This window comes from Elephas maximus, chromosome 11 (genome assembly GCF_024166365.1).
Source record: "Elephas maximus indicus isolate mEleMax1 chromosome 11, mEleMax1 primary haplotype, whole genome shotgun sequence".
Taxonomy (NCBI): Eukaryota; Metazoa; Chordata; class Mammalia; order Proboscidea; family Elephantidae; genus Elephas; species Elephas maximus.
The window spans coordinates 86,263,172-86,284,669 of NC_064829.1; the positions used below are offsets into that span (position 1 = coordinate 86,263,172).

At 39.4% G+C, this 21,498-nt stretch overlaps 1 protein-coding gene across 5 annotated transcripts in view; it reads left to right on the forward strand.

The window, feature by feature from the left end:
- The window catches only part of ATP9B (ATPase phospholipid transporting 9B (putative)), a 244,846-nt gene that overhangs the window by 169,243 nt on the left and 54,105 nt on the right, over positions 1-21,498 (forward strand). For all 5 annotated transcript variants that reach the window (XM_049901954.1, XM_049901953.1, XM_049901951.1 and 2 more), the window contains one exon: positions 4,881-5,023. In XM_049901954.1, coding sequence (XP_049757911.1) covers positions 4,881-5,023 — 143 coding nt within the window. The remainder of the gene's footprint in view (positions 1-4,880; positions 5,024-21,498) is intronic.

Sequence of the window (21,498 nt, forward strand, 5' to 3'; positions counted from 1 at the left end):
TGAAGCTTAATAAAAGTTAATTAAAAAAAAATGGTTGAATATCAGCAATTGCACATGGTTTAAGTATGTACTGTCTGCTATTTATGTGATAGAATTAAACTGGACACAGCCAAACACTTTGAGCTGTGTATCGTCAGAGCTGTACTGTGAGTAGCACAAGCAGAGCCCATCCCCTGAAGGTATATTTTCAGAGCATCTGCTTATACAGGTGTTTTTAAGTCATAGGCCTGGAGAATCCCCGAGAGGCTCTCTTTTAACTCTTTTACGCACAGGATTACAGCAAAATTGTCCCCAAAATATAGGATGACCCAGCATATGATTTTTTTAATTGTAGTGTTAAATTATGAAATTTTTAAAATATCTTAAAAGGCCATAGAATACTAACAGATACCCATGTATTTACCATAGATTTAACAAGCTCACATATTTGTTTTTTAAGGTGTTAGATGTTACAGAGTGTGTTGTAGGCCTGCCCAGGCCTCCACACCCGCCCTCTCCAGAGTAAGCCTCTCTCCTGACATGGTGGGTGTCCTTGCTGCTCATATTTATATAGCCTTGCTGCCTATGTGTAGACCCTAGACAATATAAAGCATTTGTAGATTTTTTAAAATTCATAAATGTTGTTGTGCAATTTATATATACTTGCAACTTGCTTTTTTATTGGTCGCATTTTAACTACACCAATTGATGGGCAGTTCAGACTCTTTCACTTTGTTGTTGGTCTTATAATCACTGCCACAGTAATATCCTTTCACAGTCTCCTGTGCATGCGTGGAGGCGTTCTCCTGGTGGGCAGATGGCTAGAATAGAAACAGCGTTATGTTTTCTGTGTGTTGCCAAATTACTCTCTAAAGGCTCTCTACTTCTTTCCCTGCATTCTCACTGACATTTGGTATTATCAGGCTTTGTCTTACTGCCAATTTATTGGGTAAAAGAAAAAATGGCATCTTATTTGAAATAGTAAGGAAGTCAAATATCTTTTCAAGTATTTATTGGTCAGTGGGAAATGCCCTTCTATGATTTACCTCCACATGGGTCAGTTTTCAGTTGGGTTATTTGATTTTCTCTTACTGACTTGTCAGAGTTCTTTTATTATACTCTGGGAAGTAGTCCTTTGTATGAAGGAGCCCTGGCGTCATAGTGGTTAAGCACTCAGCTGCTAACTGAAAGGTCAGTGGTTTGAACCCACCAGCCGCCCGACAAGAGAAAGATGTGGCAGTCTGCTTCCGTAAAGATCAGCCTTGGAAATCCTGTGGAGTAGTTCTGCTCTGTCCTATAGGGTCACTGGGAGTCGGAATCGGCTCAACGGCCATGTGTTAATGGGTAGCTATTTATGTATTATAAACGGAAAATATTTTCTCCCGTCTGTAACTTGCCTTTTGGGGTCTTTTATGGTATATAGAGTTTTAGTGTTAATGTCATGAATGGTATCCATCTTATCCTTCTTGTGTCTTATTTTAAAGTGCCTTCTCTACCTCAAGATTATAAACAACTATTTCTATATTTCCTTTTGACACCATTGGAGATATTCTATAGCCTACTTTTTAATTCATATGTAATTTATTTTAGAGTATGGAATGAAGAAGGACCTGGACCTCATTAAAAATATTTTTTAGCTTAGGGAGAGAGTTGCAATAGAGAAGGTGGTCAGCTCAGCACTGAGCCCTAGGGCCCCCCCACCCCATTAGGGTCTAGAGGATGAGGCAAGTGTGAGCAAGGAGGCTGAGAAACAGTAGTGCTGTCGAAATGCTGACTCCTGGTCCCATGCTGGTCCTGGTACCACGCTGCTGGTCCCAGTTCCACGCCGCTGGTCCCATGCTGGTCCAGATCTGACACTGCTCGTCCCACACTGCTGGTCCTGTGCCTGTCTCAACTGGTCTGATCCAACGCTACCGGTCCCTGCAGCACCAGGAGCGGGTCTTTTGCAGGCTCCAGCAGGGGGAAGGCTGTGGACGTGCAAAGAGTGCACTGCAGTAGGATTGCTGGTATTGGGGATGTCCATTTGATGGTTCAGTGAAAACTGGACTGGAGACCTGAGTCCCAGGCAGAGGTGGTGAATGGTTGGTTTCCTTCCTCCAGTTGGGGTTTTGTCAGATGAGTGAGGAAGAATGGGTAAGAGAGATGAGTCAGTGCAGCAGGTGTCTTTCATAATGGCCCTAGACATTGGGCTGTGGGAGGAATGAGGTTGAGGGCATGAGAGAGTGTGCTGGGCAATAGGAAAGCAGCTGGGTCAGTGGACAGAGAGCTCAGCATGGATCCTAGAGAAAGTGGGCTGGAAAGGAAGAAGGCAGGGTCAGCATGAGGCCTGGATGGAACATGTTGCCGATGGATGCTGGGAGGCAGGTAAAGGTTGTTGTGGCAAGACCCGGGATGCTGGCCATGTGTTGTGCTGACAGACTTCACGGCTCACTCTCCTTCTCATCAAGATGAATGATGAAAATGCTGTCTGTAGCCTCTCTCGCTCTTACTGCGCTTAAAGTGACCAGAATAGATTTAACCAAATAAACGTGTACGGAGTTTGGTGTATAGCAATCTAGCATCATTGTAATCACATTGTCTTAATACATGTGAAGTTTAGAGATAGCAAAAATGAATAGCTGGACAACAACAAAATACTTAGTTCTGGACTCTACCCAGCCACGTTTGGATTGTGTTAGTTGTAATACCTTTTTATAATTGCTATGGGATGTTCTTTTCAAAAAGTAATTGGAAAAGTGCGGGCGCGATTTCTCAAGCATTGTAACGATTTGCAGGAAGTTTTGGAGATGTTTCAGCACAGAGTCATATTATCATAGAGAACGTAGGGCTGGGAGGTACGTACATGCATCTCTCCCTGGTTCTTAAGTGAAGAAGCTGAGGTTGTCTTGATCTACCCGGAGCCCCAGGGCCATGCCATAGAGGCTGGCTCTCCACTCCCCTCCTGGCCCTCTGCCACTGCTCCAAATGCTGCTGCAGCTATTTCTGTGCTGAATGGAATGAACCACGTGACAGTGTGTTAGGAAGGCATGCTGAGTCAGTCGTAAAGATGTGCCTTGGTACAGCCTGCCTTGTTCCTGACACTTCTGTCTGTCATATCTTCTTTTTGAACACAGCTCAGGTTTCTTAGTGCCTCTTTCCCGTGGCCTTTAAAGCTTAACATCTGGACATTTCAACTTCCAGGGAATACTTAACCTTCCCATACTCTCCATCAGGTGGAAATTGCATGGAGTCCATTGAATGTAACATATTTCCTTAATGCTTTGTAAGGTATCCTTACCCATCTCAGAGAGTGAAATCAGATGCCATAATGTTCTATGGCTTTTTGAAGAACAATGTGCATGAGAGGGAGAGACACCTTTTTTATTGTTGCTTTTACTCACTCTAAAAAATGCACCACCATTGAGGATCAACCACAGACTGAGAATTGTGTGTAAATACTATCATAATTACTGTTTAAAATAACAACGGGTTATCTTGTTTATTAAACCTGCTTTTCCCTGAAGTTTTTCTGAGTTAAGAAGCAGTTTTGAAGCTGTGAACAGTGTCATCTGCTGATTGCAGGAGGTGTCGTTTTTCTCTGTATAAATATTCAAGTACATTCATATACATCGAAGCCCTGGAGTGTTCACTGTGCTCCTTCAGGAAGATAGCACGGATTCTGCTGCAGAGGGGGTATCTGGGAGGAGCAGCGGTGCGTAGCTCAGTGGTGAAGAATTCAGTCTGCTGGTGCCGTGACCCTGGGCCGGCCACTGTAGGGACTTGAGGCTCAGTGGGTTCACCTGTGAGATGGGAGCACTGACAGAGTCATGGATAGTTAAGTGGGTGTTTGAAGACATTTCGACTGGTATAGCAAGAACAGTGTATTTATGAAAAAATCTATAGTGCTGCTGATAGCATGCTATGGCCTTTATAGTGGAGTCTTTAAGAGGTCGGTCCCTGTAGTAGTAGTCTTTAAGATTTGTACTGTTATTATATTTTAAGTAAGCTTTCTGGAAAGAGTGTTATAAAATCATTTTCATTATGAGAATGAACCTTAGAATGAACAACTAAGACCCAATACAGGACTTTAAGTGTCCATCTTCCCAGCAGACAGAGAGGTGACGAGTAGGGTGTCATCCTCACGTCACCTGGCGCCTCAGCTGAGGGAGGATACATGATGGGTCTTCGTCCAAATGAGTGGAAGCCAGGAAGTCTTGGTTCTTATTTTAAATCAAAATTACGAGAAAAACACTGTGGATCTTCAAACCATACTTAGAGTCCAGCACCTGCAGGGTGGCCCCTCCTCCCCAGTGTTCCTGTGCCGGTGCCCATCTGTCTATCAGTTCACAGAGTGCATGCCCTCCACACAGCCCTTCTCCTGGTTAGCCTTCATCTCGGAAGGCTGCTTATGCCCTCACTGCCTGCGTCATCATATGGGAGTGTCTTGTTCTCAAGTATTCCTGTTTAGAACCTGGCATGCAGGAGACATTCAATTAATAGTTATAAAATGAGTGCACAATATTTCTACCCATTTCAAGTATTTATTCCCAATAAAATGTTGCCTGATTTTTTTGAAACACGTGGGATCTCTCTTTTCTGAAGGCTAACAGTACTTTGTTCCTTAGCAATGGCGCTTAGAACATCCTGCCTTTTTCTGTTCTAGCTCATGTTATAAACTGTGATTAAGGACAGAGCCATGGGTTATCCATTTTATTGTCACCTGCAGACATTATCTGGGGGTGTAAAGTATTTGTTGACTTAAATGTCACCAAATTCACTTAAAATCTAAAGTCCAATATTATCTTTTTATCTCAAAGGTAAAGAAAATTCCTATAAATAAACAAATGTCTATGAAAGCCTTGACTGAAAATTTTGCATGTGCTTAGATTGCACTAAATGCTGTGATGGGTTTTATTTGGCAGCTTGCGAGTGAACTTGGACATGGGCAAAGCAGCCTATGGGTGGATGATCATGAGGGACGAACACATCCCTGGGACCGTTGTCCGCACCAGCACCATCCCTGAAGAGCTGGGGCGCTTGGTGTACTTACTGACAGACAAAACAGGTACTACTAATAGCCTGTGTTTATCTTGCCATGGACTAGTTAGCATTCCGTGAAAAAACATCATCCTGTTTGTATGTCTGTGTGTATGTGTGTGTATATATATGCATCTGATAGAATATTGAATTCATATGTTTAGAGTTTTTCAGACTCGTGAAAACTGCTACACAAGTTAATCTTCATCTTCTAAGATACATGGTGTCATCAGAATTAGCAAAATGTTACATTCTTGGAGATTTACATATTTCTGTTACTTTGAATTTCCTACCATCTTACAGTTGCCTTTATAACCACCTTTATAACACCTCTCTAGTGGCATCTTAAGAGCAAAAATTGCATGTTTGCTTATTATATAGCATGATACTGTGAGCTATTAGAAGAAGATAACAATAAGATATGCGAATTTGGTATTTTGACTATAGCATTCTCCTAAAGAGCTTTACTGTAGACTGTTTATCCTACTCTAAGACTCCATGCCCAAAATTTTGTTCATTTTTATTTTGTTGTTTTTTTCGTCAAAGAACTCTGTCAATTTGTAGCATACTAAATAAAAGACAAATCAAATCCAGGACAATAACAAAGGACATGTCTGATGGTGAGTGGCGTCTGGGGTCTTAAAAGCTAGTGAGCAGCCATCTAAGATGTATCAGTTGGTCCCAACCCACGTGGAGCAAAGGAGAATGAAGAAAACCAAAGGCACAGGGAAAATTTGAGCCCAAGAGACAGAACGGGCCACATAAACCAGAGACTCCATCAGCCTGAGACCAGAAGATCTAGATGGTGCCCAGCTACCACCAATGACCACCCTGACAGGGAACACAACAGAGAGTCCCTGGTGGACAGGAGAAAAGTGGGGTGCAGAACTCAAATTCTAGTCAAAAGACCAACTTAATGGTCTGACTGTGACTGGTGGGACCCTGGAAGACATGGCCCCTGGACTCTGTGTTAGCCTAGAACTGAAACCATTCCCAAAGCCATCTCTTCAGACAAAGATTAGACTGAACTATAAGACATAAAATGATACTCATGAAGAGAGTGCTTCTTAGCTCAAATAGATACATGAGTCTAAATGGGCAGCTCCTGTCCAGAGGCAAGATGAGAAGGCAAAAAGGGACAGAAGCTGGTTGAGTGGATATGGGAAATCCGGGGTGGAAAGGAGGTGCGTGCTGTCACATTATAAAGAGAGCAACTAGGGTCACATAACAATGTGTGTATAAACTTTTGTATGAGAAACTAACTCAAACTTTTAACTTCCACTTAAAGCACAGTGAAACAAAAAAAAAGGACATGTCTGAGAGTTAAAATCATTCTTTGTTGATTAATTTTTTAAATTCTCAGTAATTGTTAGTGAACTAGAAATAAAAGAATATTTATTTAACATGGTAAAGAAAATATGTCTGAAACAAAACTCAACCTCATTTTTAATAATGAAATATTAGTAAAATCCTTAGTACCATCATAAAGGAGACAAAGAAGCCTGCTAACAGCACCATTATTTAACATATATTATGGAAGTGCTAGCCATTGCAGTAAGACAAGAAATAGAAACAAGGTATACAACTAAAGAAAGAAACAGATATTTGCAGATATAACAATCAACCAAGGAAATCAACTGGTACCTGCTAAAACTAAGAAATCAGGAAAGTGGCAGCTCACAGAGTAAGGTAACAAAACAACGGCCTTTACACACCAGGAGCAGATAGACACATTCACAGTCACTGAAGTACCTCTAAGAAATACAGTCATCAGCCTGAGGAATGTGTAGGGCATGCAGGAAGAAAATGACCAGACATTGCTGAGAAGTGTGAAAGAAGACAGATAGATGGAGAAATGTACTTTGGTCCTGAATGTAAGAGTCATGTTCTGAGATGTCAGCTTTCAGGAATGTGGAAGTTCATTGAGGTTCCAATCCATATCCAGTAGGGAAATGTTTTGGTTTCGTTAGGACTTCTCTTTTTGAGGGGGTTGAGAAACTTGATCAAGTAAGGATAATACGTATGAATCCAGATAACTCAGAGAAAAAAACAGCACTTCTGGTTCGAGAAGGTAGACTGAGAAAAAACATTAGAATTTTCCCTTCCCAACCTCATTGAACAGACTGGAAATACTTTCTCAAAGAATAGACCTATAACAATATTAGGTAACAAGAAAGTGCCAGAAATTGAGTTATTTTGGGATCAACCAAAACTCAGAATGAGACCCTAGATAGATGCAAGAAGTTTCCCAGAATAGAGTCCTAGGGAAATACCAAATTTGGAGCCAACAGTATGCGGCGAGAGCCATGGCGGAGTCTCTGGGCACATTAGCTGAAGGACTGCTTGTGAAACAGCCTGTTGGGTCCACCTTTCCAGCCCTGGAAAAGTAGGCGACTGCAGAATCTGTTCGCAGACTGAGCCTTGACCATTACTTACTAAACAAGATGGCGCATCACTTGTTAGCATGCCCTGCCCGTTACACAGACAGCCCTTCTACTCAGGAACTAGACCTCCTGAGAACACAGATTTATATAACTGTGGAAGGAGCCAATACCCACTCTATACTAATCAGCCTGCTGATGTTTCTTAGAAAACTAAGAATCATCAGCATGAAAGAAAGTGCCAGTGGGAACAAGTGAACTGTTCCCAAGAAAACACACTAACTGATTGCTACATAGAAAACCCTGAAGAACTTACAGGACAGTATTTAGAATTCTAAGAGAGCTTAGTTTTATAAGCTCAATATTCAAATTAAACTTCATTTCTATATACAGCCACAACTAGGAAATTTAATACCAAAAATGCCAATTAGAAAAACAAAAGGTATGAAGTAATTAAAAAATAAATACAAACAAAATGTGTGAGACATATATGGATATGTTTTTAAATTTGTGAAAGACATTAAAAACCAAACCAAATCTGTTGCCGTCAAGTCGATTCCAACTCCTAGTGACTCTCTAGGATGGAGTAGGACTGCGCCATAGAGTTTGCAGTGCGCATCTGGTGAACTCAAGCTGCTGACCTTATGGTTAGTAGCTGTAGCACTTAACCATTACGCCACCGTTGGACTAAGATATCTTGATATAATAAAAATACCATTTCTCTCAACATTAAAAAGTCTGTTGTATTTGCAAGTACAGAATGAATCAAATTCTCATTCACTATTAGCGGGAAGGTAAATTGGCATAGCTACTTCTTAAGGCAATTTTGGCGTTGCCCAATCAAATGAAATATGCATATATCCAGCCATCAAGCAGTTTCATTCCTAGGCCTATTCCCTAAAGAAAGTTTGCACATCTACACCAGGAGACATATACAAGAATGTTCAGAGCATTCTTTTGGCTAACAAAAATAAACTGGATAGAACACAAAAAGTTTATCAGCAGTAGAATGGATAAATAAGTTATGGAATATTCTTACAGTTGAATACTAAACAGTATTGATAATGAAGCACATATACATATGTCAACATGGATGGATTTCAAAATATAATGCTAAAGAAAAGAAGTAAAGCGCAGAGGAAAAAATTTAACCAGATTTCATTTATATAAAATGAAAAACAAAAAATTCAACAAGTTAATGTTTTAGGAATAAGGAAGTGAAGAAACTGTAAATAAAACAAAAGTTAAAAGAAAAGAAAAAATAGTAAATACAAACAAAAAAAAAATGGGTGTCTCTACCTTAATATCAGCACAATAAACTTTAAGCTAAAAAGCATTATAAAGAAAGAGAGTCACTACATGATAATACAAGGTTCAATTCTAAATGTTTGTGCACGTAGCAAAATAGCTTCAAAATATATAAAGGAAAAAATGTATAGACTACATTAAAAAATTGGTAAATCTGCTCTTGCCAGAGAAAATTTTAACATCTCTCTTTAAATTATCTAAGCGGACAGGACATTAGCCAAAATATAGAAAATTTGAAAACGTATCGATAATTTTGATCTCATGGACATACACAGACGTGTTTATCCGACAATTGGAGAATGCATTTTCTTAACAAACACATATGCAGTATTTACAAATGTTGACACACACTTGTGCATGAGCCAATTCCCAGTGAACTCCGAATAATGGATACGGTTGATCACAATAAAAATTAGAGTTAACTTATTAATTAAAAGTTAGAAGTTAATAGCAGGGATTAATTTTTAAAATCACCACAGTTTTGGAAATTAAAGAACACACTTTAAATGCATGGGTCAAAAAATTAATAGATATTTTAAAATACTTAGAACTAAATGATAATAAAAGTGCTCCCTATCAGACCCTGTGGGATGCACAAAAATAGGGCTTTGAGGGAACTTCATAGTCTTAAATGCGTTAATAGAAAAAGAAGAAAAGCTAAAAATAAATAACCTAAATGACCAACTTAAGAACAATAAAATAGTTCCCAAATGAGTAGAAGGAAGATATTAAAGATAGAAATGTAGTAAACACAGATAATGCCAGTTGGTCCTTGGAAGAGTCTTAGCAAGATAAACGTACTTCTGATGGTACTGATCAAGAAAAAATAATAGTAAATGATAAAAGGGACAAAGCTACAGATAAAGCTGATATTTAAAGGAACTATTAAGAGAATATAAATGTTTTACATCAATAAATTCAACAACATGCATAATGGAAAAATTCCCAGAGATAATGTAAGCCATCAAAACTGGTAATAATCCTAAAACTATTAAAGAAAAGTAGTTTTATAAAAAACTTTTCACACCAGCCCTAGATAGTTTTATCAGTACTTCTGTCACTCTTTTGAGGCATACTTTCTACAGTTTGTACAAACTCTTTCAGAGACGAGAAGCAAAAGCAATATCCCATTGATGTCATACGCTAAAGCCAGGCAAGGACAGACATTAAGAAAAATTAAAGCACATCTTTCATGTATGACAATGTAAGAAACCCTAAACAAATTATGAGTAGCCCAAATCCAACAATGTTTAAAAATAATAACACTGTGACCAAATAGAATTTATCTTGGAAACAGAAAGATACTTTAATATTAGAAAGTCCATAAATATCATTTACTTAGATTAAAAAAGAAAAATATCAATTATTTCAGCAGATAAAAAACATTTGAAGCATTTGATAAGATTCAATATCTATTTATTATTTAAAGAGAAAAACGCATAGTAAAGTTTGAATACAGGGAAATGTCCTTAAGCTTAGCTTGTTATAAACCTCACTGATGAGTTCTTCCAATATTTAAGAAAGAAATACCACCACTGATAGAGAAACTATTCCAGAACATGGAAAAATAGGGAACACATTCTAAATTGTTCTATGAAGGAGTCTGCATTAACCTGATAATGACATAATAAAAAACAAAAATTATAGGCAAGTCTTATACATTGACATCAAAATCCTAGACAATTTATAAGCAAACAGAAACCTGTAATATATAAAAACTGTGTAATGCATCATGGTCAAGTTTGATTTATCCCAGAAATGCAAGGTCTGTTTAAATTTGAAAATCAATTGGGTTCACTTGCAGCCTTCATAGAATGAAGAAAAAGCATATGAACATCTCAATAAATGCAGTAAACCATCTGATAAATTTCAATACCCATTCGTAATAAAAACCCGTAGCATACTACAAATGAGGAAATCTTTTATTCTGATAAAGGTATCCCTAAACAATCTACAGTGAACAATATTCTTAAAGGTGAAATAGTAGAAGCCTTCTCAAGGACTAGGAACAATGCAAAGATGCCATTCTACCATCATTTGTAGTCATTACCATATTGGACTTACTAGTTTAGTCAATGCCAGCAAACAAAAAAAGGCAGAAGGTTAAGAAAGGATGGGAAAAATCCTGTTATTGTTAGGAAACAGTATATATAGAAAATACTAATGAATTTATACACAATTATTGCAATTAACAAGTTAATTTGGCAAGATCAGTTTGGAAAAATCTAATGTATTTCTATATGTATACTTACAAAATATAGCTAGGAAGTAAAAATTTAAAACAATACACATACAGGAGCATAAAAAATGAAATGAGAATAAATTTTATTTCACACCATCCTGATCTGAGAACATAAACACTGCATGATCTCAGTTCTTGTAAATTTATTGAAGCTTGTTTTATGGCTCAGTATATGGTCTATCCTGGAGAATGTTCCATGAACACTGAGAAGAGTGTATATTCTGCTGTTGTTGGGTGGAGTGTTGTATAAATGTCTGTTAAGTTCATGTGTATTGTCATTCAGGTCTTCTGTTTCCTTGCCTACATGTTCTCTCCATTATTGAAAGTGAGATACTGAAGTCTCCAACTGTTACAGTTGAATTGTCTATTTCTGCTTTCATTTCTGTCAGATTTTGCCTCACATACTTGGGGGCGCTGTTGCTAGGTGCATATGTTTATAATTGTTTTATCTTCCACATGTGGTAACTCTTTATCATTATAAAATGTCTGTATCTCTATTACCATATTTGTTTTAAAGTCTATTTTGTCTGATAATAGCGTAGTCACTCCAGCTTTTTTATGGTTGCTATTTGCATAATATATCTTTTTTCATCCTTTCAACCTATTCATATCTTGGAATCTAAAATGTATCTCCGCTAAACGACATGTAGTTGGATCTTGTTTTTTGATCCAGTCTCACAGTCTCTGCCTTTTGATTGTAATCATTAATCCATTAACAGTTAATCTTGTTACTGAAGTAGTTGGATTTATGTCTGCCTTTTTTTTTCTTTACTAAATATCTCATAGCTTTTTTTTATCTTTTATTTTTCCTTTACTGCATTAGTTTTTCATTAAGTGAATATTCTCTGGCTTAAAATGTTAAGTCCTTTAATGATTTTTATACTTTTTTTTTTAGGTACTTCGTTAGTGGTGCTCTAGGGCCTACCGTGTCTTAAATTGTCAGAATCTGCTTTAGATTTGTACTAACTGAATTCCAGTGAGATACAAAATCATTAGTCCTATACAGCTGTAGCCCTTCTTCCTCCTTGTTGTCATTAGGCGCTGTTGAGTCAGTTCTGACTCATAGCAACCGCGCGTACAGCAGAACAAAACACTGCCTGGTCCTGCGCCACCCTCACAGTTGTTGCTGTGTTTAAGCCCATTGTTGAAGCCGCTGTGTCAACCAGTCTTGTTGAGGGTATGGATATTATCCTTTCAGTGACAGCATTGTACTTCAGGATAGATCTCGAGATGTTCTTTTTGATGATGAATGCGACACCATTCCTCTTCACTTTGTCTTTCCCAGCATGGTAGAACATATGACTGTCCAACTCATAATGGCCAATATCAGTCCATTTCTGCTCACTAACCCATACCAAACCAAACCCATTGCCATCAAGCTGATTTTGGGTCATAGCGACCCTATAGGACAGAGTAGAACTGCACCATACGTTTTCCCAAGGGGTGCCTGGGAGATTCAAACTGCCAAGCTTTTGGTTAGCAGCCAAGTTCTTAACCACTGTGCCACCAGGGCTCCTTCAGCTCACTTATGCCAAGGATATTGATCTTTATGAGCTCCATTTCATTTTTTGACAACTTCAAATTTTCCTAGATCCATATTTCATGCATTCCAGGTTCCGATTATTGATGGATGTTTTGCAGCTGTTTCTTCTCATTTTGAATCATGCCACATCAGCAGATGAAGTTTCCGAAAGCTTCACTCTGCCCACATCATTAAGGTCAACTCTACTTTGAGGAAACAGTTCTTCCCCAGGCGTATTTTGAGTGCCTTCCAACGTGGGGGTCTCATCTTCCAGCACTATGTCAGACAGCGTTCCACTGCTATTCATAAGGTTTTTACTGGCCAGTTTTTTTTTAGAAGTAGATCGCCAAGTCCTTCTTTCTAGTCTGTTTTAGTCTGGAAGCTCTGTTGAAACCTGTCCACCATGGGTGACCCTGCTGGTATTTGAAATACAGGTGGCATAGCCGCCAACATCACAGCAACCCGCAAGCCACCACAGCATGACAAACTGAAAGACAAGTGGTGGTCTTTCTCCTTATTGGACTATTGTTTGTCCATATATTACATATGTTACAAGCCCAGAAATACATTGCTATAATTATTATTTTATCTAATTTCATATCTGTTAAAGTAGCTGAAAAAAGAAAGGTACATTTAGACAAGTTTTCCAACACTTAATGTTATCCATTCATTTATTTAGATATTTACTGTGTGACATGTGCCAAGCATATATTTGCTATTCAGTATCCTGTTCTGTTCAGAGCATTTGCAAATAAATTCTAGCTGTTGTTCTAGTTAATCCGCAGGCTCACCTGATGTGAGCGGGATGCCCACCACTCTGGGGGAGGAATGAGCCCACCTGGGTCACTCTGTTGATGGGTAGAGTGTGTGAGATACCACCACTGGGCTGCGCCTCAGTCCCAAGTCCCAAACCAAGCCTGCCTGCCTTCTCGCACCTTCCAGAACTTTCCTGTCATTATCTGTGCATTAATTCCAGGGCTTATAGTTGTGCTGAGCAGGGAGAAATGGATTTATGCCATCATGCCCAACCAGAAGTCCCCTTTGTGGCCATTTTTGATCTGCCACAGCTATGACATTTCTAAGCATGATATCAACCTTCTGATTCCTCTAAACTTACAAACAGAAAGCATGTGTCCAAGAGCACAGAGTAACCCTGAGAAGCTACTAGTTCTTTCTCTTCTCAGTAAGTAAAGGCTTTATGACATTTTTCGTCCTCAGAATGCTAAGTTTTTATTTTGCGTTTTAAAGAATGGTGGGGTGTTTCTACAACTCTCCCTTCTACATAACGTGTAGACTTCCTGGTACCTTAAAGATAAGTGGTTTTTGCCAAGGGTCATAAAGCTACATCCTCAAATTTTTCCCCTCTGTTCTTGGCTATTTTGTAAAGGTGCAAACAGTGCTTCTTGAACTTTCAGCTTAATAAATTATTCTTGGTTCTTGAGATGTGAGAGGAATCACAGAATTACATAGGAAATGTTAATGAAAGAAAGTTCCCTGCATCTCACTGATTTTCTAGAAAGACCTTTTCATACTAGAAGTCACGGGAGAAGATTCCAAATGTTGAAGCTGTGGGGTGTTTGTTGCAGAATTTTTTAGAGCCTTCTCAGTAATCAAAATGTAAACTCCGTTTGTTGCACACCGCCTTTGTGAGAAACCATGTGTTGAGCCCTGACACGTGTCCTCTTGTGTCTGTCCTGACCCAGCCACATCCTCCCACCAGGCTGTCAGTGCCCTTGCAGTCTGTGGTCTTTCCAGAACTTGACAACTCCTCAACTCCCCAGACCATGCTCTCAATGTGTGGCCCAGCCCCCAGGCCAAGCAGTGTCCCCTCAGGCCACACTCGGTCTTGATATGTGGCCCAGCCCTAGGCTAGCAGGGCCTCTTCTGGCACCTCTCTCTCTCCAGGCCAAGAGGAAGGACTAGAGCCATCTCTGGGAGAGTGCAGGGGCCGAGAGCACCTGGAATGGAGGTATTGCTGTGGTCGTTTTCTGGACAGTGCTCCTTGCTGGCCACATCGCAGGGGTAGAGAGTATCGCTGCCAAGCAGATGAGTAGGATTTGATTACTCCTCACTTTGCCTTCATAGAAATGTATCTTTTCAGCACAAATGAAGGAAAGACCTGGGATCAAGGCCTGGCCTGGCCTCCATCTGATCCCTTAACCTTTCCACTGAGGACCTTGGTAGGTTGGAACGCAGCAGCAGGTTCTCAGTGACGAGTGCATGGAGCTAGGGATTGTGGTCGGAATCCGAACACGACAGTCTCGTGTTTCCCGATGAAACGGCACCATGTGTGCTGACCCATCAGCCATGTGGTCCCAGCACCTGAATCATGAAGTCACTTCTTTTTTATTCCTTATTTCAGCCATGTAGGCAATTCTCTTCTGCTCACCCCTTTGATATGTAAATCAGAAGTCGGCCAGGTTCTAGTGGCCACCTCGATGACCACAGTCATAGCAAGGGGCCAACAGTGGGTGGTTGTTCACTGGAGCCGAGGGTTCCAGATTCTCTGTCCCAGAGCCGGGGAGGGTGCATGGAGCAGCTGACAAACCCTACCAGTGCCCCAGTCCTAGCTAAAACAATAAGAATGGCTGGTGTTGGGGGGGCGTTGATCACCTTCCCAGTTGCAAGGTGGGCCTTTGTGTGGCTGTAAATTGGGTTCGTGCTTCATCAATAAGCTTTTGACAAAAAGCGTCCATCACAGCAGCTCTCTCATTTGCTACAGCAGAATAGAAAATGAAGCATCCCAATAATTGCATTATAGTTTCCTTATCGTGGACAAAAAAGCAATGTGGTTATAATTAGGTTTGATTGGAGTGCATGTTTCCGGTAAGATCTGAAATTAATGATGTTGCTATGGTGACACATCTGCGGCCACCAGTGCGTGAAACATGGAGTGATTCGCTCGGCAAGAGAAGACATCTGTTAACGGCGCGGATGCAGGGCATATTGACGCTGACCAGGAGCACGAAACACCCGTGATAGGTGAACAAATGATGCTGAGGCGGGGGACACATCGTTTGTACTCGATCTGCTAGGAGCACGTTCATCTCCACCCTGGCTGCACCTGATAGTACCATTGTTTAAAGAACAGTGCTGCAGAGAACTCATACGTCCTAAAACTTACACGTGCTCCTGTTGAAGCAACGCATTAATTCCTTTGTTAGGGAGTTTTTATCTTCATGTAGAACAAAGCCGTTCCTAAAAACATCCACTAAAACAACAGGTTTTTTAGGATTCACGTTTTAATTATAGCATCCATTACCCAAAATGTCATGTTGTTGCAACTTGAGCCACATGTAGATCTTGCAGGAAAGTATTGTCTGCTGTGGGGAAGGACGGCAGAGCTAATTAGGACACTAGTGTGTGTGCACAGTGGTGTGAGTACAGGAAAGTCTGCTGTGAGAAGGACGGCACGCCAGGACACGTGTGTGCATGAGGAAGGTGTGATTACAGGAACCTCTGGTGTGGGGAAGGATGGTGGGGCACTCTGCAGCACTGATGCGTGTGCACAGGGGTGTGAGTCACAGGGACAAGATTCGAGAACGCGCTTATGGTGTCCTTTAGTCCAGCAATGCTGGCGATGTCTGCTGGCTCTGAGTGCTCAGCTATAGCAAACATGGCTCTCACTGGCATTAATACTTCCTGGTGCAGCCCTTGGATGTGAGTATGTTATTGACACCTTGAGTTGTTCGGACCAGGTGAGAAACTTCACACAGCTGATGGCTGAGCAGGTTATGCAGTCCTGGGTATCGCATCTTTTGAGAAAGCCCGATGTACAGCAAATATAATCATGTGACTCCACATTAAATAATGTCAAATGTTTTTAAAAATCAACTCATACTTCACAACTTGGTAAATTAACCCTATGACTTCAGAAGCTTTGTTTCCATTCATTTGTTGTGATTTTGTGTCTTACTGTCACTATTGATGGAAACCCTGGTGGCGTAGTGGTTAAGTGCTACAGCTGCTAACCAAGAGATTGGCAGTTCAAATCCGCCAAATGCTCCTTGGAAACTGGATGGGGCAGTTCTACTCTGCCCTATAGGGTTGCTATGAGTCGGAATAGACTCAACAGCCGTGGGTGGGTCACTATTGATAATCTTTGCTTAGCCAGAGTCTTCAGAAGAACTTATGTACACTCTACATCAGCTGCATACCTTTTAAAAAAAAAAAACCTTTTAGCCATAGGCAAATTATCCTTGTTTATATATCAGCAGCACCTGCTGGCCGTTTTCCTTTGGCCTCTTAGAATTTCAGTATTTGGCCAGACCTCAGTCCAATAACGTCAGATCAGAGCTCTGCCCCCTCTCCTGTGCCGCCTCTCCTCTGCTCCTTGTGAAGCACGTCTCATTCCACTCTGAGAACAGTGCCTTCAGGACTCCTCCTGGACTCTCTTTCCACTTTGCCCGCTTTGCTCACTGTTGTGAGATTTATTATAGAGCGACATTTTTTTTCGGGCATCACAAACCTTTTGTCAAAGGACATTTTCCATCTGCGGAGCTACGTAACAGGTGTACTGTGGCTCTCTTGGGTGGGATGGCTGCATTAGCCTCCCATTTTTAGAGCCCCAAATTTTGGAACATATCAATGTCTTGCTAAGATAACAAGAATTGTAGAAATCATCAGCAGGTTAAAATCATGAAATCATTTGAGGTGAGCTTTGAAAAATAATTTGTATGACTGATGCTTAGTAACTGGCTTTAAGTCTGAAGTTAGTACTGGTTGTTCTGCTCAGTATTTTACATAGTAAATTGCGAAATAAAAAACACTGAAATTAAAAAAATATATATTTTCAGAATTCATTTTAATATGTGAAGAAATCATAAGTACCACTCACCTAAAGAAATGAGTAAACATTCCAGTTTTGTGAACACACCAAGGTGTGTATATATTTATTAAAATGGAAAAGTAACAGAGCCAAGTATGCCGTTGTTTAATTGATGAGATATGCTGGTCATTTGTTTGAATACAGAGGTTTTGAACTGCTTATCACATGATTTATTAACAAAGTAGAAATTTTAGAAGACGCAGTGGTTATTTATTATTACACCATTTGACTCAGAAGACAAACCATCAGATATATCGTTCTCTTAGACAGCATTTAGCATAATTGGTTTTAGTTTGTTCTTGTATAACCTTTGTATAACAACTTTTTTATAATTTATTTTTATTGTTGAGAATATATACAGTAGAACATACACAAATTTAATAGTTGTTACATGTACAATTCAGTGACATTGATTACATTCTTAAGTTGTGCAACCATTCTCACCCTCCTTTTCCAAATTATTCCCCCCACATTAACATAAATTCACTTCCCCTGAACGTTCCTATCTAATCTTTTGACTTGTTTTTGTCAGTTTGATCACATATAGGTAGATCATGAAAGAGCACAGTGCTCAAGGCAAACATTCTTTACTAGTTAAGCTAAACTACTGTTGTGGTTTAAGAAGACTTAAGATATTTTTGGCTTAGGGCTTAAAGTTTGTCTTGATGCAATAGTTTTGGGGCTTCATCCAGCCTCCATGGCTCCAAAAAGTCTGGATTCCATGAGAATTTGAAACCCTGTTCTACATTTGCCCCCTTTTGAGCAGGATTCTTCTATAGAATATTTTATAACAGCTTTTTGAAATATAATACATATACCATAAAATTCACCCATTTAAAGTGTACAATGCAGTGCTTTTTAGTATAGTCACAGAGTTGTATAACCCTCAGCACAATCTAAGTTTAGAACATTGTTGTCATAACCAAAATACATCCTTGTACCCATCACAATTACTCCCTATCCCATTGCTCTCACTCCTGGGAGCCAGTAACCTACTTTCTGTCTCTATGGGTTTGCCTATTCTGGCCTTTTTATATAAATGGAAATCTTAAAATATGTGACCTTTTCTGTTTGGCTTTTTTCACTCCACATAATGTTTTCTAGGTTCATCCATGTTGTAGCATGTATCAGTACTTCATTCCTTTTTATTGCCAGATAATATCCCATTGTGTGTATGTAATCCATTTATCAGTTGGTAAACATTGGGTTGTTTCCACTTTTTGGCTATTATCAATAATGCTGACATGAACATTAAAAGTTCTACCCAGGGCAGTTAGTCCAGAAAAAGAAGATGGCAACCAGATTATAAACGAAAAAGTGGGAAGGCCTCTGTTGTGAGCAACATGGTCTTGCCTATCAGAAATCCTTGGAATCCACTAAAAAACCTACTGGAGCTAATAAATGAGTCCAGCACAGCTGCAGGGTATAAGATCAATATACAGAAATGAGTTGTATTTCTGTATACCAGCAATGAACTCAAAAATGCAATTAAGAAAATAATTCCATCTACAGTGGCATCAAAAAGAATAAAATACTTAGGAATAAATTTAACAAAAGAAGTCTTAAGACTTGTACGCTGAAAACTGCAAAACCTTACTTAGTCATTTAACCTCATTTTCTTTGTATATAAAACATAAAGATATGGGCCTTATGGAGCAGAAATTCTGTTTATTTGACTTTTATAGCGTTGTGAATGCTCTTGATAGAACAATTTGTTGTACTTTAAATACATTAGACCACCTTTAGCTTAATGAAAGACAAATTTGTACCTAACCAGGGATCTGACTTTATATTTTGTTTTGAAAAACCTCTGAACGATCATGCAATAATTATATCTAATAACTGAATTTAAATCACAAACCTAAGAACTGATTCTTCATTTTTTTAAATGAATATAAAAATCTAATAATATCACTGTAAATATAGATTCAAGGCTAAAGTGCTTCAGATAAATTGAAAAGTTTTTCAATACTCAAAAGGATGCAAGATAGAAAACCATATGCAAAAACTCTCAAAAGTTGAACCGCCCATTAAAAACAAAATGTTACGCATATACCAAAATGAATACCTCACATACTTTGTTGTTGTTGTTAGGTGCCGTCGAGTAGGTTCCAACTCATATTGACCCCCTGCACAACAGAACAAAACACCGCCTGGTCCTGTGCCATCCTCACAATTGTTGCTATGCTTGAGCCCATTGTTGCAGCCACTGTGTCAGGAAGCAGCTCTTCCCCAGTCTTATTTTGAGTGCCTTTCCAATCTGAGGAGCTTATCTTTCAGCATTATATCAGACAATGTTCTGCTATTCATAAGGTTTTCATTGGCTAATCCTTTTCAAAAGTAGACTGCCAGCTCCTTCTTCCTAGCTGGCCTTAGTCTGGAAGCTCAGCTGAAATCTGTCCACCATGGGTGACCCTGTTGGTTTTTGAATAACGGTGGCAGAGTTCATAGCAACACACAAGCCCCCACAGTATGACAAACAGACAGACATGGGGGAAATGCTTTGTTAGGCAGGTCAAAATTTCATGGTTTTGCTTTTGGCTAAATGAATTTAAATGTGTTTTGACCTAGAGCTCAAACTGAGCAGGATCTTAAAGGACTGATTAGGCTTTAAGCGGGAAATTAAATGGAAAGAGTATTCAATAAAGAAGAAAAGCATAGTATGTGTTTACAAAGTTGGGGCATTGCTAACAGGCTAGAGTATATAGTATGTGTGGAGGAAAGAACGGGAGATATCACTGGCAAGGTATTTGGGGCCCAAAGAGTGAATAGCTGGAAATACCACTGCATGAATCTCTAAAACGAATTTTTTATCATGGAGAGTAAAATGTACAACTATTCATTTATTTACGCATTATGGATTTTATAATCCAGTGGGGAAGGCAGGCATTCATTCTGTAATTCAAGGAATCATTATGATCACCTACTAGGTACTAGGCATTTTTCTACACTGTGAACAGAAAGCCTTCATAGACCTTATATCCTATATTAAACAATATAATTTCAGTTGTGATGAAAGTTTTCGGGAAAGGGCAATTAGATAGTAAGGCAGACCAGGAAGTGGGATTGAACAGGAAATTAATCATGATTTTAAGATTTACTGAGGGACTAAAATAGGTATATAGCATCTTAGGCTGGGTTGTCTAGAGAAGTAAAACCAGTAAAGCGTATAAATATATATTTAAAAAAAATTTTTTTTTTTAATATATATAGAAAGATTTATATCAAGGAAAAGGCTCATGTGGTTGTAGAGTATGGAATATGAAGCTGGAGCTTTCTGATTCAGATAGCTGCAGGGCTGACGAACTCAAGATCAGCAAGTCACCAGTAGGCTTTTGATCACAGGCTTCAAAGACCAAGCGATACCAAGGATAGGCAGGCAACACAGTAGGTGAGCTGCTAGCTCAAGTCTCAAGAACTGGAGGCCAGATGAGCAGGAGCCAGCTGTCTGGGTTGACATCTGATTGCTCTGCCTAGTGTTCTAGTCTTGGGTTGATACCTGGTATTATTGATTTTCTAACCAAAGAACTCCCTTTAGTATTTCTTGTAGTTTTGGTTTGGTTTTTACGAATTCCCTTAACTTCTGTTTATCTGGAAATGTCCTAATTTCACCTTCATAGTTGAGAGGCAGTTTTGCTGGATATATGATTCTTGGCCGGCATATTTTTTCCTTCAATTCTTTATATAAGTCATCCCATTGTCTTCTTGCCTACATGATTTCTGCCAAGTAGTCCCAGCTTATTGACTCTCCTTTGTAGGTGACTTTTTGTTTATCCATAGCTGCTCTTAAAATTCTATCTTTGGTTTTGGCAGGTTTGATTATAATATGTCTTGCTGACTGCCTTTTGAGATCTACCTTATGTGGTGTCCGATGAGCATCTTGGATAGATATCTTCTCTTTTTTCATGATATCAGGAAAGTTTTCTGCCAACAAATCTTCAATAGCTCTCTCTGTGTTTTCTGTTACCCCTCCCTGTTCTGGTGCTCCAGTCACCCGTAGGTTATTTCTCTTGATAGAGTCCCACATGATTCTTGAGGGCTCTTCATTTTTTTTAATTCTTTTATCTGATTTTTCTTCAAATACATTGGTACCAAGTGCTTTATCTTCAAGTTCACAAATTCTGCCTTTCAATTCCACAATTCTGCTCCTCTAACCTTCTATTAAGTTGTCTACTTCTCTGATTTTGTTGTCAGTCTTTTGGATTTCTGATTGCTGTCTGTC